Below are 27,500 nucleotides of genomic sequence, written 5' to 3'. Positions count from 1 at the left end.
CTTAGAAGACCTGTTTCTAGATAAAGAAAAAAAAAAGAGGATGGTGCCAGTTGTTTCAATTTGGTGCTGATTTTGCACAGAAGATAGGATTATAAGGACATTGGTTTTCGAAATTTAGTTTGATGTTTTACTCAAGATTAGTTATTAATTTCCTCTTTTTCAGTTCTGATGGATCAGTAAATGTTTGCGTTTATTATTATTTTATTTTTTCATATCATTTTATGCAATTGCTATTATCAAAGATCACCGTCATCATCATCATCATCATCATCATCATCATCATCATCATCATCATCATTATCAATATTATTGTTATTGTCGTTATCCTCATTGTTATCCTCATCATTATCATAATTTTTTCATTCTTCTGAATTTCAATTGATTTAAGTCAATTTACAATTCCGCTTAGTTTGAGCAAAGAACAGTAAATTTATCCTCTAATAGATAACCATGGTAAGCCAAATGTCGAACTGTATCACATCCAGTTGCCTTAGTGGGAGATTTGTGCTTTTGGCAAACTTGTTTTCACTTACATTTTGATTAACCCCGTGTTTTGATAGGAACCATCCTTTTTTTTTTTTCTTAAATCGTGTGGTTTGCATTAAATGCAAAAATTTTCCCAAAGTCTGGTGTCATCAGTTTATTTTCAAATCTGGAGGGCTTGTATATATACATACATACATACATATATATATATATATATATATATATATATATATATATATATATATATATATATATATTCTTCTTCTTAACAGCGGATTGGTAAACTTTAAGATACGCACGGGAACAGCATATTCCAAAAATGGACCGACTAAGAATCAGTACAGCTTCATAAATATTGAGCCTTTAACAGTTAATTTATCACTATCAGTCGTGTAATGTTAAATGGCCCATAACAAAAATCTAGAGCTTTAACTCATATAGGAAAATAACTCTTAGTTGGTAAATATAGACACTTTATCGTTGCATAAATGATGCAACTTAAATTTTCGAATTAGTTTTCATCGAGGTGTTGATGATATTATAATATATGTATATATATATAATGTATATATATGTATATATATATATATATATATGCATTGTGTGTGTGTGTGTGTGTGTGTGTGTGTGTGTGTGTGTGTGTGTGTGTGTGTGTGTGTGTGTGTGTGTGTGTGTGTGTGTGTGTGTGTGTTTGTAAGAAAATCGTATACAGTAAAACTGTGAAGGACCATGTCGATCTGTTTTGACACTCTCCGGGCTCTTCTTGATGGAGTGTGTTTGTCTGTATTTGCTCTCTTTCCTCCAGTGTTTATGTCTATTTGCTCTCTTTCATGTCTATTTGCTCTCTTTCCCCGAAGACAAAACCCGCGACATGAGCTTGTGTTTTGATCGTGAAACATAGTTTAAAAACCAGAACATGTAATCCTCTTGTTGATGTATCTATATCTCATGTCCGATACCCTTTTTGAATGTACTTATATATCGTGTCTGTGTAACTGTTTCGCTAATACTTGTACTTCTCCAAATAGATCACGAATTTGTTCGAAAATAGTCATGTTTAGGGTAATGTTATTCCCTATGCAAAAGTTAGCTTACCAACAAAACCATGCGATTTGATTAGTGCCTATCATTTCATAAAATAAAAAGCAAAAGTAAATGAATAAATAAATGAAATAACAATAAAACGAATAAATAAATAGACAAATAAAATAATGATAAAGTAAAGGAACAAATTAATCAATAGAAATAATTTGTTCGAAAATAGTCATGTTTAGGATAATGTTATTCCCTATGCAAAAGTTAGCTTACCAACAAAACCATGCGATTTGATTAGTGCCTATCATTTCATAAAATAAAAAGCAAAAGTAAATGAATAAATAAATGAAATAACAATAAAACGAATAAATAAATAGACAAATAAAATAATGATAAAGTAAAGGAACAAATTAATCAATAGAAATAATGATAAAGTAAATAGATAAATAGAATATATTCACAGTTCCATGAAGAGTCTGAGAAAGGGAATATCTTTTGTACATGGTGTTATCGCTGCTGACCTTACCCCTCCATCCTCGTAGATGCTGTATTGGCAGAGGAGGGGAGGAGGTGGAGAAGGAGGAGGAGAAGGAGTTGGGGTCTGGACACCAGTTGAAAACACAACGTTTTCTACACAAACACTACGTCTAACAGGTCACGTGGTCTTCGTCGTTTGTTGGGTCATGTCGTGTCTTGGACTCAAATGTCGTCAATTTTGCTTGTTTATTGATTTTTATTATTATTGTCATTATTGATTATTATTATTATTATATCATTATTATTATTATTATTATTATAATTACTATTATTATAATTGGTATTATTATTATTGTTATTATTACTGTTGTTATTATTATTATTATCATTATTATTATTATTATTATTATTATTAATTATTGTTTTATCTTTTATTTTATTTATTTTTTATTTATTTTTTATTTTTTGGTTACCGACCTAAACAAATCACTATTCTAGCAATCTTTACGAGAATTTGCATATAACATAAAAATAAGAAAGACATATAAAGATTACTTATCCCTTGTTCAACCTAATTTGATAAGAAAATATATCCGTCAAGTTAATCATATACAGTGACTGGGTTTAGTATGAAAAAAAGTACATTATGGATTTTGTTCTGGCTAATTGTAAACGATTTTATTCAGTTTTAGGGTCTCTCCTTGGTTTTTAGATATTTACTTCGTTGTGTTTTCCTTATTGTAATATACGGTGTTGGAGCTGTGCTCGTGGAGTTCCGTTTATATCGTCACTTGGATCATTTCTTCTTTCAATCTATTGTATATCTTTTGTGTGTTTATGTATGTATGTATGCATGTATGTATGTCAATGTTCGCATGTGTGTATATGTAATAATGATAATGATAATGATAAAAATAATAATCATAATAATAATATGACAATAATGATAATGATAACAATGATACTAATAATATTAGTAACTGAAATCGCTTTATTGAGTGTGCACGTGAGTAACATCACGTGTGTGCAAATGGATGTATGTTTACATAAGTACGAGTATACGCTATTTGAACTCCCCCCCCCCCTCCAATCCTGTTAATTGCCCACGGGCGACATCTGAGAAGAAGGTGGGAAGTTCAACGATAATGCAGATAGTAATCTCATCTCTAGATGTCGATGGTCCATTATCTATTTACCAATCTAGTTATTGATTTGCTTATTTATTTATTTATTTATCTATTTATTGTTTTATTCTATTTAGCTATTTATCAGTTTTTGTATTAATCGTTTATTCATTAATTCATTTATTAATTTATTATATATTTATTTACATTTATATGTATATATTTATTTATTTACATTTATTTGTATATATATCAATTTATTCATTCATTTGCTCATTTATCTATTAATGTATTTATTAATTTTTATCGTTTATTCATATTTATTAATTTTCTTATCTATTCATATATATATATTTATGTATTTATTTACTGATGTATGTATTCCATCATTCGCTCATCTATTTATTTATTTCAAGCAATTTTACTGCTTTTCCTATATTATCGGAGGCAAAGACATTTTGGGGAATCATTCCTAGTTTATTAATAACCACTGGAACAAACTCTCTATCAGTTTTATTTTATTTATCTATTTTATTTATTTATTTATTTTATTTTTTCTGCAGACAGAGAACTATTCCTTCAAATTAGGTTGAAGGGATATTTACGAAACTGTAAAGGAGCTGACGCTGTGATCAAACGACGCGCATCCTTTAAGTACTGGGAAAGGTCGACATTTGTCGTCGCCAGCATCAAAAGCGCCGCGCTTTTGAGAGGCGTGTCAAGACGATTACTCATAATGTCGACATTTGACGTCGTCCATATTCACCGGAAGTGGCTCAAGTTTAGAACTAATAACATCAACATAAATTAACATCTTCCCAAACTCAACCTACAAGCGAAATAGGATAAAAAAAAAACACGTTAAGAAAATTTATGAAACGTCTTGCTATCTTACGTTTAGATTAATTTAATATAACGTTCGTGATATTCAGTCGTTCGAGAGAATATTGTGACGTCGGCGCGTACAATTTTCTTTATCAGGTGATCTGTTAACACCCCACCATCCAGTTCACACTTGTCATAATCTGCTGTAAACGTTACAGACGGCCGCTTTCACACAGTCTCGCTTTTCTTTGGCGTTTCTTTGGCGCTTGAGTATGTCGCGCCATACAAAGCGATTGTGACGCTCTCCTCTCGTTTCCCCTCTATCTCCCTTCCATATGAGATTTTAACTCTTACGCAATACACCCATAGTTAATATATAGATACGTATATACTGTGTGTTTATGTGTGTGTGTGTGTGTGTATTAATTTTGCATCATTCTAAATTACACGGAGTAATTGTATCTGAAATTATTCAATACTAAATGTACATACATACATATATACATACATATATACAATTATACATACGTACATACATACGTACATACATAGCCTGATGGTTCAATAGACGGACAGTCAAATAGCCGGACAGGCTGATAGGCAGAGCCTTAAAAGGTCATTGATGGACAGATAGATGGATAGACAGGATGGAAGGCAGATATATTTATGCGCATATTTGGATAGAATGAGACAAGAGGGAAGAAGTGAGGAAGAATGATAGAGTACTGATTTCCATATATCATATTAGTTGTGTGTGTGTGTGTGTGTGTGTGTGTGTGTGTGTGTGTGTGTGTGTGTGTGTGTGTGTAATTCCGTAAAACTAAATGAATCGTGGACATGCATCATTTCGTCAAATATATAATTCATCTTGTAAGGATCGTAAGATTACAATATAAAACCAAATTACATAAATACTACATACTACGTAAATAGAAGATTTCTCGTGAATTCCTTTAATTATTCATATACCAAACAGCACAAGACAGCGCGTGCCTACAAAAAAAAAAAAAAAAAAAAAAAACACTTCTCGCTATTCCTGGATATGCTTCGAGACAGCCAGACAAGGATGGTCCTCACGCCCTGTTTAAACTCCCTATCTGCATGTACACACGTGTTCCTTGTCTCAGGTGAACCCTGCGAGCCGATAGGGGTGAGGTGAACCGATAAGATTTGACGTCACTATCAACGAGGGACAGAACAACCTGACACAGTGCCATTTGACCTGAGATGGCGCAAGAGATGTCCGTAGTTCAGAAGGAAAATGGTTTACAGTCATTCCTACACTCGCGCTAAATCGTTGTTAAACATTGAGAAACGCCTTCTTATGGAATACTGTTCAAAGAGTGTTGAACACGTGACTGTAATCTCTGTTACGATAACAACGTCTCAAGAGCAAGTCTGAGCAGATCACTGCTCTCTAGGTTGAGACGACCTTCAACCCTGAACGAGTGAATGAAATAATCTGAAGACAGTCAGAGAGAGAAACGATCGAATTCGTACTACCCGCTTGATTACGGGTTATATAAGTTCCTTTAACAATTCTTCGTCGTTTTCCGAATTTCTTCGCACTTTTGGTTCATACTGCCACAGATCTGGTACCCTTTCATATGTTCTTGTGAACCCAATGTTTCAGTGACTTTCGTCCCTTTGAATGGAGATTAGTTTCCTTATGGGTGTCACTAAATCCTCTAAACTATTGACAGCACAAATATACAACTTGTTTCAATAGTAAACTCTTATGCAGCAGAATTGACCCTTAGCTGAGTAAAATCGGTAAGCGGCAACTACAATAAAGAAACCAAAGGCATCCAATACAGCGAGAATACACAACTGGGTGCCATTTCATGTCGGCATTCCTGTCAACAAACGGGTCGACAAGGCAGCTCGGGATGCGGCATAAAGCTCTATTGGTACTTCCACCCCGTTGCATGCAATCGACCTCAACTCTCGCCCTGTAAAGAACCCCCTAGAAACCATTTACACGTTATCATACCTCATGTCTGCCCAAGGCCCTCTTCCCACCAGACGCTTTGAGACAACACTTGCGTGTAAGAACAGTGTAATCTCGCCTCACTCCTAGCTTCCTTATGACTAGTGACGCCTCCCACATCTGTCTTGGTGGTGCTCCCGTACTAAACCACACATTTTACTTGAGTGACAAACCTACTTAATACTTTGCAATAACTTTCTCCCTTCTCACATTTCCCCTTCAAACAACAATTTCATTTCAACACGTTATTAATATCCCCATCTTCTCTCTACACTTTTCTACAAGAGACGACTCCTGTTACTGTGACTAGTATATGGTTTCCATCTGACGTGACACAAAAACATTCCTTGGATCAGGACTATCACTCTTCCACATGTAGCAACACTCATTGTATTGTATTATATTGTATTGTGTTGTATTTCATAATCGATTACTCATCAGCACCTCTATTTTTATGGACTGCTTAGGTTGGGCCAAACCTCACACCACATGTCATGAACCCAAAATAATTCAAAGTAACAGCCCGATATTGTCCATAGAAATAGAGACGGTGATGAAAAAGTCGACTACAAAACATGCAACAACACAATACAGTGCAAATGTAATACAACACAATACAATACAGTAGAATACAACACAATATAATGTTAATGCAATATATAGGATTTAAGAGGTTTTCACATACTCAATATTCATTGATAGTGAATACCTCATATTATCAACAATAATCCCTCCCATGCTTTTTTACATCGACCACTCCTTATGGGGTATTGACTGTATGTTAAAAACAGCCAATATTTTAGGAACTTTAATGATACCCCTATGGACCAGACTCATATAGTATTTTAGAAAATAAATATCTTACTATAATAAGAGAGCTGTCTATCTGAAGCCTTCCAAAATTGCTCAGTACACACAGAGGTTCTCAAGAGAACAATGCATGCGAATATCTAGATCAGATGCGGAATAATAATAACAAAAACAACAACAACAACAACAATACTACTACTACTACTACTACTACTACTACTACTACTACTACTACTACTACTACTACTACTACTACTACTACTACTACTACTACTACTACTACTACTACTACTACTACTACTACTACTACTACTACTACTACTACTACTACTACTACTACTACTACTACTACTACTACTACTGATACTACTACTACTACTGATACTACTACTACTACTGATACTACTACTACTACTACTACTACTATACTAACTACTACTACTACTACTGATAATGGTAATAGGTAATAGTAAAATAAAAATAATGATAATAATGATAATGATAATGATAATAATGATAATAATGATAATAATGATAATAATGATAATAATGATAATAATGATAATAATGATAATAATGATAAATAATGATGATAATGATGATAAGGATAATGATGATAATGATGATAATGATACTGATAATGATAATGATAATGATAATGATAATGAAAATAAACTGTCCCTATTTCAAACACGTTGAATAAAATGTTTCTAATTGACAACTGATGGCCTTAGAAATAAAAAAAGATGACATAGAGCGTTTGAACGTAGAAGTAGATTATTCATATTCACGAAAACGTTATTATTGCATTGGATGAACACGGCATGACGTCACGTCGTTTCAGAGCGTCCGACATGACGTCAGGTCGTTGCAAGGGAATCGGGTAATGTACCGGTATTGATAACACTTGACCTCCACTATCCCACCGTTCACGTGCCCTCACTAAATCTCTTCTTTATCGTTTCTATTGGCTATCTCCCTTTTAAGGGGGAAAAAGCTATTGGAATATAGATAAATAATTTTTATGATTCCACCGCTTCGGTGTGATGCTCCCAAGGATAGAGATGGTGGTTATTGATGATAGAAAATATCAATATTGGCCAAAAAAACGACTTTAGGACTCCTTCTAGGATATCTGGCATTAGTCTCATACGGTTAGAATCAATTGAACTACACCAGTATTCTTAATACCTCATAAGCGTGATCGAAACTTGTTTGTGGAAATGAAAGAAGACTCCAAGGAAGATAAAAAATTAATAGATGAAATAAAAACAAGTAAGTGAATAAGAGAAAACGAATAAATGAAATAGAAATGATTGAGTAAATAAATAGATGAAATAAGTAAATGAATTAATATGTTGAGCTTAATAGAACAAACTATAGGGATCACTTGATCATTAAAGAAGTCGAGAATGGGTACAATAAACTAATAATGAATAATAAAATAGATGATAAATGTAGCACAGCATTACAGGATTAAAATGTAATAACGGGCAATTCTATTCAGCTGATGGGGCGACCTTAGGGCTAAACGGGGTCCCTCTCCATGACACATGTCGTCACTGTAACAACATCTATTCATGACGTCACCATGACCGGGTTGGATTTTGTCACTGTTCAAGTGTGTACGTATGTGTGCGTGCGTGTGTGTCCGTGTGTGTGTGTGTGTGTGTGTGTGTGTGTGTGTGTGTGTGTGTGTGTGTGTGTGTGTGTGTGTGTGTGTGTGTGTGTGTGTGTGTGTGTGTGTGTGCGCGCATATTCACACTATATATCGCTCAAGAGAGAGAGAGATAAAGACGCGCGCACGCACACACACACACAGACACACACACACACACACACACACACACACACACACACACACACACACACACACACACACACACACACACACACACACACACACACATGCCGATAACCAGCGCTTCTATCCTTGAGAAAGGTGTTTGAGTGGAGATTAGGCTCAATTAAAAAAAGAATGCCGTGGAACTCTGGAATGTAGGGGTGTCACGAATAACCCAAAATTATTTGGGTTATAAAAATTAGCAGACAATATCCGAGAGAGAGAGAGAGAGAGAGAGAGAGAGAGAGAGAGAGAGAGAGAGAGAGAGAGAGAGAGAGAGAGAGAGAGAGGGGGGGGAGAGAAAGAGAGGGGGAGAGAGAGAGAGAGAGAGAGAGAGAGAGAGAGAGAGAGAGAGAGAGAGAGAGAGAGAGAGAGAGAGAGAGAGAGAGAGAGAGAGAGAGAGAGAGAATGTGGGTGGGAGGGAGGGAGGAAAGGCAAATAGACAGAAAGATAAACAGAGAGAAAAGCAGACGGAGACAGAAAGCGACATGCAGACTGACAGACAGAGAGAGAAGAAGGGAGAGACAGAAACGGTAACAAAGACAGACGGAAAAGATAGACAGACAGGAGCAGAGACAAAGAGAGCCGGGAACAGACACACAGAAAGAAACAAAGAGACGTAGATAAAATGAGACAGATACGGACACACAGAAAGAGAGAAAAACTGACAGATGCAAAATGGGACAGAAACAGACAGGAAGAGACAGGCAAACAGACAGACGGAGAGAGATGGACAGTTCGGGGGAGGAGGGGGAACTCTGCCTCCCACACAGCAGTAAGGCGATCCCGACCTCCAGTACGCAAGTACTCAACCCTCTCAGTGTACTTGAAAATGTGTGTGTGTGTGTGTGTGTGTGTGTGTGTGTGTGCGCATGTGTATGTGTGTATTTTTGTGTCCATATGCATGAACATATGTGTGTTTATATGCATATGTGTACGTGTGTTTGTGTGTGTGCATATGTGTACGTGAGTGTGTGTGCGTGTGTGTGTGTGTGTGTATTTTTGTGTGCATATGCATGTACATATGTGTGTGTTTGTGCATATGTGTACGTGTGTGTGTGTAGGTGTGTGTATGTGCACTCATGTGTGTGTATGTGTGTATTTTTGTGTGCTTATGCATGTACATATGTGTGTATGTGTATATGTGTACGTTTGTGCATATATATGTGTGCATGTGCATGTGTACGTGTGTGTGTGTGTGTGTGTGTGTGTGTGTGTAATCGTGTGTATTTTTGTGTGCAGTGTATTCATGTGTATTGTTGTGTGCATATGTGTACGTGTGTGCGGATGTGTATATGTGTGTATGTGTACGAGTGTATGCATGTGCGTATGTATATATGTATACGTGTATGTGTGTGCATGTGCATATGTATATGCATGTGTATGTATATGTGTATACGTGTATGTGTGTGCATGTGCATATGTATATGCATGTGTATCTGTGTATTACATTCTTCTGTACCATATGAACACAGCAAACGTATTTCCCCACAAAGGACATGAAGAATCATAGCCGCCAGAGAATCTTGAACCTGTCTAAATATGGCTAATCTAGTCTAGATATGGTTAATCTACAAAGGAAAAAAATCCTAGAAAGAAGACCAAAATAGTGAATGGGGCTGTATCGTAGTTAGGGTTTCCCTTGACGATGCCAGAGCTCAGATTAAAACTCAAGGATAACGAAAACGAGATTAAAACTGGGGAATGAGTTTGTAAGTTGTTAGGATAGGTCCCTTTTTTTTTCTTTTTAGCATTGTAGCTTCTTTTGTATCGAAGAGTGTGTGTTCATTTGTTCTGTCTGTCGCCAGGCGATTTTATTAAGATAAGTAGGGATTTGATGCCAAGGATTCAAAGAATATGTGGTGTCTAGTCGATAATGATTAACGTTTCTCTCCATTTGGGAGAATATCCTGTAGTTAGATTATTATCTTATGTGGCTCTGGTCCGTAGGGGCGTCACTAGATATCAAATTCAGAAGCTGCTACGAAGAATCGGATAAAGATTTGCGTATATATATATAATATATTAAAATATATATATACATATATATATATATATATATATATATATATATATATATGTGTGTGTGTGTGTGTATATATATATATATATATATATATATATATATATTCACGAAGAACCCACAATCGGAATAAAAAGGAAACTTTAGAAGAATGTGTAACAGAAGTTACACATTCTTCTAAATTTTCCTTTTTATTCCGACTGTAGGTTCTTCGTGAATATTAATTATATATGTGCCACAACATTTTGTCAAAGTGATATATATATATATATACATACATATATATATAATATATATATATATATATATATATATATGTCTGTGTGCATATTTACATATGTATATATATATATATATATATATTATATGTATATATGTATATATATATGTATATATATATATATATATATATATATATATATATATATATATATATATTTATAGCTTTACCCTTTCATTGTTTGACTGGTATGTATGGGTAATATAAATACAGACAATGATATCAAATGCGATAAGATATATGTCTATTTTTCATTTACATTTTTTCAGCTTTGAAATTCAAGATGCTGAAGGTTCAATTTTGAACGTCTTTTTTCTGATTTTCTCAGAGATATTTAAAAAATACAACATAAATTCTCTTTCCAAGAGCCATTTGTGGGTATTCTAAGACACAGAGAAGTGTATGTCTCAAAACAAAAATACTGTAATAGCTAAAGTCACTGTTAATAAACATAACGTAAAGATCACCCAGTTCCATGTTTACTTGTAAATATTATTTTTGAAAGACCAGCAGTTAATTAAATATATCACTGATTATATGTGTATAAGTAACCACGTGTGCGCGCGCGTGTGTGTGTGTGTATGTATGTATGTATGTATGTATGTGTGTGTATGTGTGTGTGTGTTTGTGTGTGTGTGTTTGTGTGTGTGTATGCATGTTTGTATGTGTGTGTGTGTGTGTGTGTGTGTGTGTGTGTGTGTGTGTGTGTGTGTGTGTGTGCGTGCATGTTCGCGTGTGTGAGTAAATGTTGTGCTTCAGTTGCTATGTTAACATTCCCGCGGCTAGCGCCTATGTGCAGGACGCCAAAAGATAAGATTATTGTGTCATCCTTCTCTTAGGCATCCGCTTCTATCCGCTGTTTGGCATCAGTTACATTTGCAATCCTGAATGATAATGTAATTTCTAGATTTCAGGTCAAAGTGCCCTTTCCATTATATATGCCTGAAGGCCTTTTTTTTGTCTCTGTCCTATGCATGTATCTGCGTATGTTTTTTTTTTTTTTTTTTTTTTTTTTTGTCTGTCTGTGTGTGTGTGTGTGTGTGTGTGTTTTTCGCACATCCTATCCATGAGGTTTAGACTTGAGGGGGATGTTACAAGATAAGAGCATAAATCTAACCAACTTTCTCTGAAAACATCCGATAATTTCAGCTCTTATAACATGGTTACTAAAATATGCACATAAGTTACGACTCCATGCATGCTCCATCCCTCGTTTCAGTGACGAGCTTTAAATAATTTACTCTGGATAAATGTGTGATTTTATTTGAATTAGATTTCTTATACACGGAGATCCTATCTATTTCCTTAGCTTTCCGCCTATATTCAACATTAGTCTGCACAAAAAAAAAACTTTAAGAATTAATAAATGTTGTGAAAAGTTGCGGTGTATTTTTCTTTTCCAAACAGTTTGATGTGTGGGATATTCTGTTTTATTCAGATTAGCTATTACTTTTTTATTTGTTTATTTGTTTTTAACTTAAGAATGTCTAAGATGGACTTGAGCATCCTCATGTCATATTCACCTTTCTTATTCCCCGATTTTTTCTTCCTTTTCCTTCCTTCCCCTTCCTTTAGTTCCCCTCACCGTTCCCTCCTCGCCTCTCCCTTTCTCTCACTCTCCCCTCCTCTTCCTACGCTCTCATCTCCCATCCCCTTCCTTCCTTTCCCTTCCATTTTTGTCCCGTCGTCTCGTCTGGGAAGATGTAACATTTTTCGTATTTGATGTTGCGTTTTGCAAATTAATCCGCAAGAGTAAATTCCTCATAAAATGTTGCATGTGGACCAATTTGCAACTGGCTAGTTGCAGCCGTTTGGGAGGATATTGCGTGTGTGTAGTATATGGAAACAAGCTCTTTGTAAAAATGTGTATTTGTGAGACATTTTGCAATGACAACAAAGTAATGTCGTAGCACATTGGTAAAATTATACTAATGACCCACTACTGTAGAAAAATAGGCGAAAGTAAAGAGATCACTATCTGTGATCCTCTTCAGCAGATGAAGAAAAGAATAGGCCAAAATAAAGAGATCCGTATATTTTCGATCACTATCTGTGATCCTCTTTATCTGCTGAAGAGGATCACAGATAGTGATCGAAATATACAGATTTCTTTACTTTCGCCTATTCTTCTTCAAAAGTCGGTCATTAGTATAACTTTGCAAAGAGTTGTTTCATCCATTTTCCGTGTTAATTGTAGACTGTATTTCATGACAACAGATTCTCTATGAAGAGTATGATATGTGAATCAGTTTGTAAGTAAATGGTGTATTTGGTGAAGGTACCTTTGCATATGCAGTGTAATGCATTTCTGTATAATCTTGAAGCCATCTAGATGGAATTCCTTAGGAGAAGGTACATACTGATTCATGTTATGTATTGCATATGTAATGCACTGTCGTATTGCTCGAAAAGAGGCACATGTGGATCAGTTTGCAACTGGATAGGGGCAGTCATTGCTAAGAATAATGCATCTTGAAAATTTGCATATTGTTTGCGTTTGGGAGGAGCTGGATACACACACACACCCATACACACACACACACACACACACACACACACACACACACACACACACACACACACACACACACACACACACACACACACACATATATATATACTTGTGTGTTGAGAGAGAGAGAGATAGAGAGATAGCCAACTGGAGGAGACACGTGGTAAGAAGAGCTGCTTCGAAAAAAAATGACAAGAAGAAAAAAAACAAAGAGAGAGGAACAATCTGAGGAGAGGAGGAAGAGAATGATATTATTTTTTTTCCACAGACGAGAAAATTAGTACCGTCTCCCCCTCTCCCCTCCTCCTCTTCCCTCCCCCTTTCCTCTCCCATTCCCCCTCTCCTCTCCCATTTCCCCTCCTCATTATGGGTTTGTTTTCTCATTTATGTAGAAAGACGATGAAGAATAATGTATATGTGTATTCGTATATGCTTACTATATGTATATATATACACGCTTGTGTGGTTTGGTAGGAAGCCATGCATCTAGGAAAATCCACCATAGACGTGTGTGTGTGTGTGTGTGTGTGTGTGTGTGTGTGTGTGTGTGTGTGGTGATAATGATAATAATGATAATAACAACAAAAATAACAACAATGATAATAATAATAATAATAATAATAATAATATAATAATATACGGTTTATTAGGTATAGCAGCATTGTGTGTGTGTGTGTGTGTGTGTGTGTGTGTGTGTGTGTGTGTGTGTGTGTGTGTGTGTGTGTGTGTGTGTGTGTGTGTGTGTGTGTGTGTGTGTGTGTGTGTGCGTGCACCGATATTATTGAGCTGAATGCATTCACCAAAACGACAACCTACCTTTGATATTGCGTATGTGTGAGCTGTAAGGATCAATGCCGGCCCAAGAAGATGACATGTCGATGGTATAAGGTAGGCTGCTGGAAGATCTGCTGAGACTGCTGGCGCCTAGGGGCTGTCCACGACGAAGAAAAAGGAAGAAAAATAAAACAAGCTGTTCTTGTACATGTGTAAACATAAGTACATTTGTATGTACACACACGCACTTACACATTACCAAACACACGCACGCACACACGCACACACGCGCGCGGACACACACACACACACACGCGCGCGCACACACACACACACACACACACACACACACACACACACACACACACACACACACACACACACACACACACACACACACACACACACACATATATATATATATATATATATAAACTATTGTCAACCATAAGCGTGGCCTACATTGACGGAGAAATGTTGGAAGACGGAGTGGTACCACCAATAATGATATCAGATTAGAAGAATTCAAAGAATTATAACGCAATGGCTCCCAGACAGACCCTCTCGGGAAGGCCTGGGAAAACCGAATCGCCTCTCAGGAGAAAAGAAAAGAGAGAAGAGAGGTGTCATGCAATGCGTCATGCATTGTGTAGCATATCACATTGACCAATCTCTGGAAGCACTAAAGGCCAATACATCTATAGTTATTACATTCGGGCTTGGTTTATTTCCTTATACACTGGTACAACACATGTTTTCTTCTAGTCTTCGGGTTCGCTTCTACTATGCATAAAACATACATGAAGGCCTATACATCTATAGTTATTACATTTGGGCTTGGTTCTCGTTTCCTTTATACACTGGTACAACACGTGCTTTCTTCCAGTCTTCAGATTCGCTTCTACTATGCATAAAACATACATGAAGGCCTATACATCTATAGTTATTACATTTGGGCTTGGTTCTCTTTTCCCTTATACACTGGTACAACACGTGTTTTCTTCCAGTCTTCGGATTTGCTTGTACTATGCATAAAACATACATACATAATATATTTTTTTCTCTGTCTTATCCTTCTTTGCAATCTTCTCTGGACTTACACTTCTCAGTTCCACCGCTTTACAAAGATTACAAAGGATTACACGGCGGAGTATGCCGACAGGAGACCTTTTGGTCCATAACTAGGTTGGATGCGGAAAAAAAGTAATAATGATAAAGGAAAATAAATATAAGAATTATAATAATGTAAATAATAGTAAATAAAATAGATAAATGCATGCGTGCAGGTAAGTAATAAACAGATAGTATATAATATTAAATTGACAGAAAACTAATAATAAATAAAAAATTGTGTTCATTCCTTCTGCACACCATTCCACCTCTCCCAAACATCATTATTTCATTCCCTAAAGACATCATTCCACCTTGCTGTTACATACATTGTCCTTGGTTGTAACTGCCCACTCCTGTCATTGATCTCACACTTCGTCTTCTCCTTCGACTTTCTCACTTTATTCAAGAAATTCTTTCTTATTCTGTTTAGAATTCTCAATTACCCTCTGCGTTCACAAACACACGCATACACACCCCATATACACATGGAGAGAGAGAGAGAGAGAGAGAGAGAGAGAGAGAGAGAGAGAGAGAGAGAGAGAGAGAGAGAGAGAGAGAGAGAGAGAGAGATAAAGAGAGACTGTGAATCAAACTCCTTAAGGTCACGATATCCTTTTAGTACACAGAAACTCCGCCATGGCCAGTGCCCTCCTGACACAATAGAAGTTAATAAATAGAATACCATTCTACTACACCCAGATCCAACAAGTGCGTCGTAGGTGAGGACTGACCACAGGAAACTTGGGCCAGTGGCCACTCTCATGGGCCACTCTTTGCCTTTGGTGGCCATACCTCGACCCAAGCCCCCATCCGGGGTTGTGACTGTACCGGATGTAAATCCGAGGAGATGAGTGAGTGAGGGAGGGAGGGAGGGAGGGTGAGGATCCTGTAGCTTTGTATAGTTATTAGCCAACTTTATGTTATCTGTGTCTATTTGAGTATATATATGTCTATATGTGTCGATGTCTATGATATTATATGACTATGTGTCTGTGTATGACTGCAGATCCAGATATTCAAAGTCTCCAACTTTATGTTATCTGTGTCTATTTGAGTATATATGTCTATATGTGTCTATGTCTGTGATATTATATGACTATGTGTCTGTGTATGTCTATATGTCTGTGACTGCAGATCCAGATATTCAAAGTCTCCAACTTTATGTTATCTGTGTCTATTTGAGTATATATGTCTATATGTGTCTATGTCTGTGATATTATATGACTATGTGTCTGTGTATGTCTATATGTCTGTGACTGCAGATCCAGATATTCAAAGTCTCCAACTTTATGTTATCTGTGTCTATTTGAGTATATATGTCTATATGTGTCTATGTCTATGATATATGACTATGTGTCTGTGTATGTCTATATGTCTGTGACTGCAGATCCAGATATTCAAAGTCTCCAACTTTATGTTATCTGTGTCTATTTGAGTATATATGTCTATATGTGTCTATGTCTATGATATATGACTATGTGTCTGTGTATGTCTATATGTCTGTGACTCCAGATCCACATATTCAAAGTCTCTGAACTGAATTAATTTTTATTTTTCATCTAATTCAGATTTTTTTTTTCAATTTCCTCCCTGTTTATTATTGTATTGGTATTTTGGTTTCTGTTGCCAAATAAATCCTTTCGTATCATCTGGAGGCTTTAGCTCTTTATTTATGTGCTACTGTTTGTGCAATTTAATTACCACCTACGATTTATTATTACTATTATCATTATCATTATTATTATTATTATTATTATTATTATTATTATTATTATTGTTATTGTTATTATTATTATTATTGTTATTATTATTATCATTGTTGTTATTATCATTATTATTATTGTTATTATTATTATTATTATAATATTATTATCATCTTATTATTGTTCTATTATTATTATCTTATTGTTATCTTATTATTATTATTATATTATTATTATTATCTTATAATTATTTTATTATTACCTTATTATCCTATTATCATTATTATTATCATTATCATTATTATTATTTTTTTTATTCATTATATTTCCCTTGTTATTGATTTATTTTTTGTATATCTTTGTTTATAATCGTCTTGTTTTTTGTTGTTGTTGTTTTTTCGTTTATTTGTATCACTGCATGGGGTATTAGCTGCAAAAAAAATGTTATGTTATATATATACATATATATGTATATATATATATATATATATATATATATATATATATATATATACATATATATATACATATATATTGTGCAATTAATAGTTTTAGAGACTTGGTGACACCCCTATGACCAAGGGATGCGCAGCAGCTTTTTAGGATGGAGACAGGCCTCTACTTATAGTAGGATGTCAAAATTTTTATTCTATTTTTTTTTTTTTTTTTTTCGTTTCATCTTACCTAATTTCATTTTATTTTTTCTTTAGTTTCCTTTATTTTGTTGAATTGAATTAGTCTTAATTTCTTTTATTTTATTCATTTTATTTTGTATTTTTTATTTACTATTTACTCATTTATTTATTCATCTGCTGTATCTTATTCTATTTCATTTATCTTATTCGTGAAAATTTATTTTATTCTAATTCATTTAATCTAATTTCATTTCGTTTTATTTCGTTCCCTTCGGGAGGACGTTTGTTTGAATACCCACCAATAGCCCACTTCGAAACTCTAAAGCAGCCCATACACGATCAATTATATTGCGCAATTTCATTGTCAATACTCTGAATTGGCAATTGAATTGACCGTGTATTGGCGATATATTGCCCATATACAATTAAATTGACCGTTTTTGGGCGATATATTGCCCATACACGGTCAATTTAATTGTCCATTCAGAGTATTGATAATGAAATTGCGCAATATAATTGATCGTGTATGGGCCGCTTAAAGCAGCGTTTCTCAACCAGGGTTCCCCGGAGCCCTAAGGTTCCGCAAAAGGTCCCTAAGGGTTCCGCGAGAACAAGTGAGATAAGCTAATACATTTTTGACTTTTTTTATTTAATTTCATATACGTAATACAATTAAACACGCACGACATATTCTTGGTTATCGTAATAATGTAATATAGACATCATCCTATCTAACCTATTATTACGATGAAAATAAAATGAGAAAGATATGGTATATGTGTCTTTTTCTGCAAGGGTTCCTTGAGACATGCCATTTATTTTAAAGGTTACGCAAGGGTAATAAGGTTGAGAAACGCTGCTCTAGAGAGACATGGAACTACCTCTCTCTGAAAGAGACAAAAGGATCTTCTCACCTGGTTGAGGGTGGCCGGGATGGCAGAGCTGAGGGACGTCGGTAAGGTGCATTGCTGGCGCTGAGGTACCAACATGGAAGACGCCGAAGACACAGGCGTCGATGAATAGAGTCTGCTAGGAAGCTGGAGCGTGGGTGACGAAGGCGAGCTTTTGGCGCCAGTGAGGTCCTGCATGGCGCCATAGTCCACGGCTGCCGGAGTCAAAAGCCAATTTTCGAAGTTAGTCTGGATGACTTCGGGGGTCATAAGAACATAAGAATGAAGGAGACTGCAAGAGGCCATGAGGCCTACACTAGGGAGTGGTTGTGGGTATTGAGTATTGTTTGTGAATTTAAGAGGAAGAGGAGGAGGAGGAGAAGGAAGAAATGCAAATTTCCGAATAGATGCAGTCATTCATGGAACAGTATGTAAGAAGAAATAATATGATCAGACAACAACAGCGATTATAAAGCAAATTTTGACATGGAAGCACATAAACAGGACACACACACACACACACACACACACACACACACACACACACACACACACACACACACACACACACACACACACACACACACACACACAGACAGAGTGGTGGATGTATGGAACTTATTAGACGAAACAATAGTGTGTGCAAAAAACAATACAAGAATTTAAAAACAAATTAGATATAGCGAGATACAGAGACGGGACATCACGAGCGTAGCTCCCCTTCCCGTAAGATACAACTGGGTAAATACAACTAGGTAAACACACACACACACACACACACACACACACACACACACACACACACACACACACACACACACACACACACACACACACACACACACACACACACACACACACACACACACACACACACACACACACACACACACACACACACACACACACACACACACGCTCACACACACACGGGGAGGAAAGGGATGAGGGTGGGAGGAGAAGAAGGGACGACAGAGATGATGAAATAATGAAGAACTTACTCTGTTGAGGCCACACATTGGAAGGCGAGGAGGTGCTGATATCCTGTGCAGGTGTGTAGACGGCCCCACGTGCACCATACCAACCGCTGACGTTGTTCAATGAAAGGGAGAAATTATGATTCATTAATTATTCGTTACAATGAGTTTCCATTAATGTTACATTAGCAAAACCCATCGACCGGATGCCTGTCGGTCCATAGTTGGATCTTGATAGAATAGAGAATGAAAGAAATGAGCACAAACATATTGAACACTTAGATACTATGTACCCTGAAGATGTCTTACTAGACGAAAACGGTTGGTCTGAAGATGTCTTAAACATTTGAACACTTAGATACTATGTACCCTGAAGATGGCTTAGTAGACGAAAACGGTTGGTCTGAAGATGTCTTAAACATTTGAACACTTAGATACTATGTACCCTGAAGATGGCTTAGTAGACGAAAACGGTTGGTCTGAATATGTCTTAAACATTTGAACACTTAGATACTATGTACCCTGAAGATGGCTTTGTAGACGAAAACGGTTAGCCTGAAGATGTCTTGATAGACGAAAATGTTTGGTCTTTCGTTGTTTCATTTCTTAATAGTTTCTAAGAAAAATTGATAAAGAAGATAAAAGACGATTATAATAATGAGATGTGGGGTGACACCTTCTTCAGGAAAGATTTATTATTTTTAGCAGATTTTGTTGGCGCCGATTGATTTTATTCACTCATAAGTTCTTGATTTTTTTTTATAATGTAAGTTGAATATATCTTGCTTTATTTTCTTAATTCGAAGTTGAATATACAGTATATTTTCATTATCGGACAAGTAATTTTATTTTACGTTTTTTTTTTTTTCCTGAGCGACTTTGTTCATGTTCGGACAAGCACCGCTTGCGAGCCAAATGTGTCATCTTCGTATCTTAGGTCACAGCAGTGACATGAGGTCATCCACTACGTCTTGCGAGGTCACCTTACGTCATGTGACCATTTCGACACGGAGACGTAACGTCTGGGTGAGGACTGGAGGTGGACACGGACATGAAGTGGGACTTGACCAATCGAGACTCCCTCGGAGCCCTCTCAAAGGCTTCAAGAGGTTTGGATCCTTTAAGCTGGATCCCTTTTAAAGGGTTGGATCCTTCTTAAGGCGTTTGGATTCTTTTTAAAGGATTCGGGTCCTTTAAGAGGAATCCAAACGCATTAAGAGGACTCAAACCTCACCAAAGCGGATCTAAACCCATTAAGAATTATCCAATCCCATTATTGGAATCCAATCCATTTAACAAGGATGATCCAGGCAAGGTCATCATATCAAGACGTTTAAGAAGGAAATAGGCAAGAACTGGTATACCCGAATAGAATCTCCTGGCGCCAGGGACCGCCCGAATAGGCTTTCCTGGCGCCAAGGTCCGCCCGAAGAGATTCACTCATGGAGCCAATGTCCATCCGAATAGAACTGCGTGGCGCCAAGCATAACAAAATCTATACCGACCGCCACTATAGCGAGGTCACATAAGGTCGCGTGCTGCAAGGTCACTTCAAGATAACACGGCCGCCTTCCTTCAAACTGAATAAGGTCGCCCGGCGGCTGCCAGAATAAAGTATATAAGACGATTATAGAACCCACCCTTCACCCAGATGGTTTACTTTCTAGGTTGTATTCTAGCTTTTGGCAGAGGAGTTAACTGAGCATTGAAAGTAGTCTAGAATGGGAAAATATTGAAATAATCTTGTTACAGGCCTCTCTCTCCCCCTCCCACATACTTCATTAATTTTCTTCATGATGCCGCCAGACGATTTTATTCATCTGGGAGAACAGGGCCCACTCCGAAGGAATTAGACGCAAACATTCCCTGTATAGTGACGTACTTTACATATTTGATTCTGGCTGATTTTAATGAAGATGATTCTCGTCAGTTTACCTGTAGTTGAGGAGTGACGTCATCTGGTTGGCGCCAAGCGATCGTCCTCCTTCATAGCTTTATTATGGTTGGCGCCAAGCGATCGTCATCCTTCATAACTTTATTATGGTTGGCGCCAGGCGATCGTCATCCTTCATAACTTAATTATTATGGTTGGCGTCAGGCGATCGTTATCCTTCATAACTTAATTATTATGGTTGGCGTCAGGCGATCGTTATCCTTCATAACGTTATTAATGTTGGCGCCAAGCGATTTTAATCAAGTCACAGGAACCACCAATCCTATGTGAATGGATCTTGATTCTTATGGTCCGCGTTCTAATCCATAATCAATGTTCTGGCTGTCGTCAGACGATTTTATTCAGATGAAAAAGACATGAAATATGATGTGGTGCATGTACTGATCCCTGTGGCACCTTGACGTCTTGTAAGTCTTTATTCTGGTCAATTTCAGGCGATTCTATTCGCGACTTGATTGACACTTCCTCTAGACCCGAAGTAGCGCGTCACCGAAATGAAGATGTTAGGAGGGATGTGGTGTCTTGTTAGAAGTTTTCTTTCTAGGAAAGCAAGTATCCGGGAGTGAAGTCTCTCACTGTTGGACAAAACATTCCGGAGGGAAAATAATGCCCTAAGATGGGACCACTGCAGAATATCCGGACTAACCCTGGGTTGTGGTGTAGCCTCACGGTGCGAAGTGCATATGGAAGGTTGAGTGTATTATTGTATGGCAAAGAAAATGTATAAACATTAATGAATAAATGTATGTATGTATGTATGTACATGTACTAAGGAGTTTTCTCTCCCCCCCCCATCCTTTAGAAGGGAGGTAGTTAAAGTCAAAAGGCATAATTCCACTCCCACCCATTTCATCCCCACACACTCCACTCCCATTCGCCACACCTCCCTCCCTCCCTCCCTCCCTCCCTCCCTCTTCTCTTGGCTCCTCCACATGTTTCTCTATGTATGTCTGTATTTATATATATATATATATATATATATATATATATATATATATATATATGTATGTATGTATGCACAAGTGTATGTGTGTGTGTTTGTGTGTGTGTGTGTGACGTCTTTTTTGATTGATTAATTTATTTATTTATTTAATCAAAATATTACGAATGTACTCATTTAACTCGTTACTGATTTGATGTGTATACAGTGACGAGATACAAAGGTTGTATCGCTCCCTCAATGGATAATCCGATAATCCTGCAGTGGACACAATGGTTGAGCATATAAACTAATCGTTCCGCGCTGATATTATATATATATATATATATATATATATATATATATATATATATATATATATATATATATATATATATATATATATATATATATATATATTATATATATATTTACTCTATGTATAGAATAAGTTTAGAAAAATAATGTAGCCCTTGGCAAAATACATATTTTCACAAAGAAAAATTAAATCATGAAGAAATGTTCATTTGTCGAAAACTGAGAAAAATTAGAAAAAAAAACAAATATTTGCTTAGAAATTTTAGAGAGTGAAGATGAGAAAAAAAAAAGACAAGGAGACTGTAAGAGACCATAAGACCTACACTAGGCAGTCCCACGCCCATAACCAATTGCCATCCCCGTCCATAATGTTGTCATACCTTTTCTTAAAACAACCGATAATTTTAATAAAAGGTAGGTCAAAATAGAAAATATTCCGATAAATTTTTGTTGCCAAGTAGTTGTGGGCTTTGTAGTTTCTAACAAGATGTATTGTTCCGTACATGGATTTGCTTAGAAATTACGTCGAGTATCCGATTGTCCAAGACTGCCAATGATCGACGTGATTCAAGACCTTAAAACAATCTAATTATTCTATTTTTATCTTTATTGTAAATCTAATTTTTTTATTTCTTATTTTTATTTATCTATTTATTTATTCATTTATTTGTTTATTTTTTGCTTTGTTTCGCTTATGGATTTACTTTCAAATTACGTCGAGTATCCGGTTATCCAAGACTGCAAATGATCGACGCAATGCAAGAGTTTAAAGCAATTTAAGGATTTTATTTTTATTTTTATTGCGATTTTCATTTTTTTCTATTTTTTTATTTCTATTTATTTATTTAATTATTTATTTTTGCTTTGCATCGCTTATGGATTTGCTTTCAAATTACGTCGAGTATCCGATTATCCAAGACTGCAAATGATCGACACAGTTCAAGATTCAAGCAATTTAAGGATTTTATCTTTATTGCTCCTCCTCGTCCTCTCCTTCCTCCTTCCTCCTCCTCCTTCTCCTCCTCCTCCTCCGCCTCCTCTTCCTCTTCTTCCTTCATTCTTCTTTCAGTCCGTCGTCTTTCTATCCACATGTTTTCTTCCTCCTCCTTTTTCGTGGTTTTCCTGTTCTTCTTTGAACTGCGCTTGTGGCGCAGTCGAAAGCGTGCGGGTTCGAGTCCCGCACTTCTCTCCAATTCCCAGAAGTGTCCCAGCAGTCCAAACACAAAAATGCAAAGGTGCCTGTTTTGGCCACAACTACTCAGTGCCTCCAGGCGTAGGCTCCTCACCTATTACGTCACATACAAACCTCTTGGGTCTCACAATCAACCGAAACAAATCGCCTGTCACTACATGTTAGTGAGGAGCCTACACCAGGAGACGCTGATTTGCTGCGGCCGAAGCCGTCACTTTTGCCCTATTACACCCTTCAGAAGACTGTCGGGACAGTTAACAGTCACTGCAGCTGGGAATCGGAGAGCGAGTGCGGGATTCGAACCTACAATTAAGCGAATGCGAGACCAGCACGCTTCCGATGACGTCACCAGAAGAACAAAATCAAGATATTGTTCTTCGTAGAGAGAGGATTTTATTCAGCTAAAGGACGTTCATCTGATCATGGCTGCCGTCAGATGATTTTATTAAGTCGGAGAAGCTTTAGTTGAGGTTCCGTTTTCTGTTAAACCAGATCTCTTTATGTCAATAAAATCGCCAGGTGGACACCATAATAGAATTGATAAATCGTCTTCGACAGTCAGTATATATGTCTGTGTATGTATATATATATATATATATATATATATATATATATATATACATTTATATATATACATATATACATATATATATATATATATATATATACATATAAACAATCATAAATCATTATTATGTCATCATGGATTATAACTAATTAGTTTCCTCGTACAGGAATCGAACCCAGTACTTCTCACTTGTATGATCCATTTCTTATTATCGTTGATGAAGTTGTTAAGAGTCATGTCAAGCAACTCAGGCAGCCCAAGTTCAGACCCTTAACGTGGAAGTGATATGTATATACACACACACACACACATATATATATATATATATATATGTGTGTGTGTGTGTGTGTGTGTGTGTGTGTGTGTGTGTGTGTGTGTGTGTGTGTGTGTGTGTGTGTGTGTGTGTGTGTGTGTGTAATAAAACCACTTGGAAAATAAAATGAAAGGTGACCGAACGATATATATATATATATATATATATATATATATATATATATATATATATATATATATATATATATATATATATACATACACATAATGTTCTGCTGTGAGGGCACGTGGCTTCCTAACCACAGCGTTACTAAGCCTGGAATTCCCGCTTTCCTCAACCCCAAGCAGGATCCACATGGACGCTGACGCGACGGCCGTTCGGGAACTAAATAAAATCCTTTTCGTCTAGATTAAATAAAGTACATAAAATATACCCCAGGTGGCAGGGATTAAATTGCAGAAATATACATATGTAAATCTTTTTCGCGAAAGAATATGTCATCCATCGAAAGAGTACCCGACGTCATGTCGTTAGATTTTTAAAATGTTGAAGACCGTTACAACCGTTAAAACCGTTGAATCATTGTAGCAACTGTAGGACTTCCGAATTATGATTCTACAATACTTGACAACATTATAATAGAAACAAAACATATCAGTTCAGCCCAACCGCAACATCCTTCCGAATAATGTAAGGAAATATAGCTCTAAAAATGTTTCTTCGTATGTGAAAACAAACTAATTTCAGCCTTATTCTGTTGTTATCTCTCTTTCTCTCTCTTTCTCTCTTTCTCTCTTTTACGCATACACACACACACACACATACACACACACACACACATATATATATATATGTATATATAAATATATATATATATATATATATATATATATATATATATATATATGTTTATTTATCTATTTAATTATTTGTTGCACTTAGCCGGGTCAGGACAAAACTCGGGATTTACGGACGACCGCAGACCACATCTTCCTATCGAGACCCAAATCTCGAAAAAAAAAAACGAAAATAAAATCCCTAAGAAACCAGTTTTATCCAACCACATCCACAACCCACACTCCCCCCAAACCCTCCCCCCTTAACCTTCCCTTGAAAATTCCCCTTTGTCCACATTCTAACCCTAAGAAGTCCTCTGGCGACAGGATGTTTGGAACGCTCGACCGTTGCATCAGAATCTCTGGCGCCGAAGGGGGATGAAATTTCGTCTTTGTTTCCTGCGCGTTTGATGTATGTGACCTGTGATTTAACCTTTCTCCGTGCCACACACACAAAAAAAAGGAGGTTTTTCCAGAGTTTAACAATGGGCGCCTGGAAGACTTCTCCCACGAATATATTAAATTACTTAGATCGTAATGAAAAAAATCGTTCAAAAAATAGGTCGACATCTTTGTCGTCAATGGAAGACTTCCCGCGTTTATCAGCACCGAATTTCAAAGATGGGAAAGATTTTTTTCTTTTTTTCTAAATAGTTTTGGAAAATATTGAACATGAAACCAAATGATTTCGGAAACGAGGATAGTGATTGTTAAAAAATACATACCGTCCACCACTTCCACACAACAGAGAAATTCGAGTTACGAAATCTAAGATTTGCAAAGGAATAAGACAAGTATGTTAAGTGAAGATTTGGTTCCAAGCCCATCATGCATTTTTATTCCTTCTGTCGCCAGGAGATTTTATTCACCCGAGGGGAGTTCCCGGGTGTCAATATGGCGTCAGGCGATTTCGTTCACATGGGAAATGGAATCGTCTTCGAAGGTTTTGAGGTCCAATTGAAGATACAAAGAAAACGGGAGAATGACCTCCAGACACACACACACACACACACACACACACACACACACACACACACACACACACACACACACACACACACACACACACACACACACACACAGACAGACAAACACACACAGAGTATCGAAAACCACAGAAATGAAAAGGAAATGAGCAAATGATTAATGTCATGTTGGTGTTCCTTTGGCAAGTTCGAAAATCAGGATAAATAGTTGAAAAATGGAGAGCGCAGGAGTGTCGGTTAAACACAGGAATCACTCAGAAAAAAAGAATGAAGAGAGGAGGAACCATATTAGAGAGAGAGAGAGAGAGAGAGAGAGAGAGAGAGAGAGAGAGAGAGAGAGAGAGAGAGAGAGAGAGAAGGAAAGAGAGAGAGAGAAAGAGATAAGGAGAGAGAAAGAGATAAAGAGAGAGAGAGAGATAGGGAGAGGAAAATGTTGCCCAAGATAATCTTTCCCCAATGTCGTAACAGAAATTGTCACACCAAGACGTGACACAAGACTTTGTAACATGTCATAGGAAGAGGAGGAGAAGGAGGAAGGGAGAGGAAGACAGAAAATGGTAACACTTGAGAGGCAGATGGAGTGTCAAGGCCGAGGGTGAGGTGAGAGCAAGGGTGACCTGGGACAGATATTAGGGTGACATAGGACAACGGAGGCAAGTTGGGTCGAGAACGAGTGTGAGAGGGACCAGAACGAAGAGGAGGAGGAAACGGGACAAGGTGGAGGAGGAGGAGGAGGAAGAGAAAGAGGACTTTTGCACCTCCTCATGACGTCATAATGTTTCTTTACTTATCAAAGTGAACGGACCTGTTCTTGTTTACACCGGGGGTAGCCTCTTCGTGGGAAATGGGAAGGAGGGTAGCCTTTGCGTAATGGAGAAGGAAAGAGAGAGAGAGAGAGAGAGAGAGAGAGAGAGGAGAGGAATCACGTAAAGGAGAGTTACAAGGGGCGGGTGAGA

The 27,500-nt window shown here is 36.7% G+C and overlaps 1 protein-coding gene across 2 annotated transcripts in view; it reads right to left on the bottom strand.

Annotated features, from left to right (window-relative positions):
* LOC143032739 (uncharacterized) overlaps positions 1-27,500 on the bottom strand; it is an 84,363-nt gene that overhangs the window by 13,050 nt on the left and 43,813 nt on the right. For both annotated transcript variants that reach the window (XM_076197689.1, XM_076197691.1), the window contains exons 4-6: positions 19,522-19,607; positions 18,545-18,735; positions 14,222-14,336 (exon numbers count right to left, since the gene is read on the bottom strand). In XM_076197689.1, coding sequence (XP_076053804.1) covers positions 14,222-14,336; positions 18,545-18,735; positions 19,522-19,607 — 392 coding nt within the window. The remainder of the gene's footprint in view (positions 1-14,221; positions 14,337-18,544; positions 18,736-19,521; positions 19,608-27,500) is intronic.

This window comes from Oratosquilla oratoria, chromosome 14, assembly GCF_046742065.1.
Source record: "Oratosquilla oratoria isolate Oo_2021 chromosome 14, ASM4674206v1, whole genome shotgun sequence".
Classification (NCBI taxonomy): Eukaryota; Metazoa; Arthropoda; class Malacostraca; order Stomatopoda; family Squillidae; genus Oratosquilla; species Oratosquilla oratoria.
This window is presented reverse-complemented; position numbering and strand designations above follow the sequence as displayed.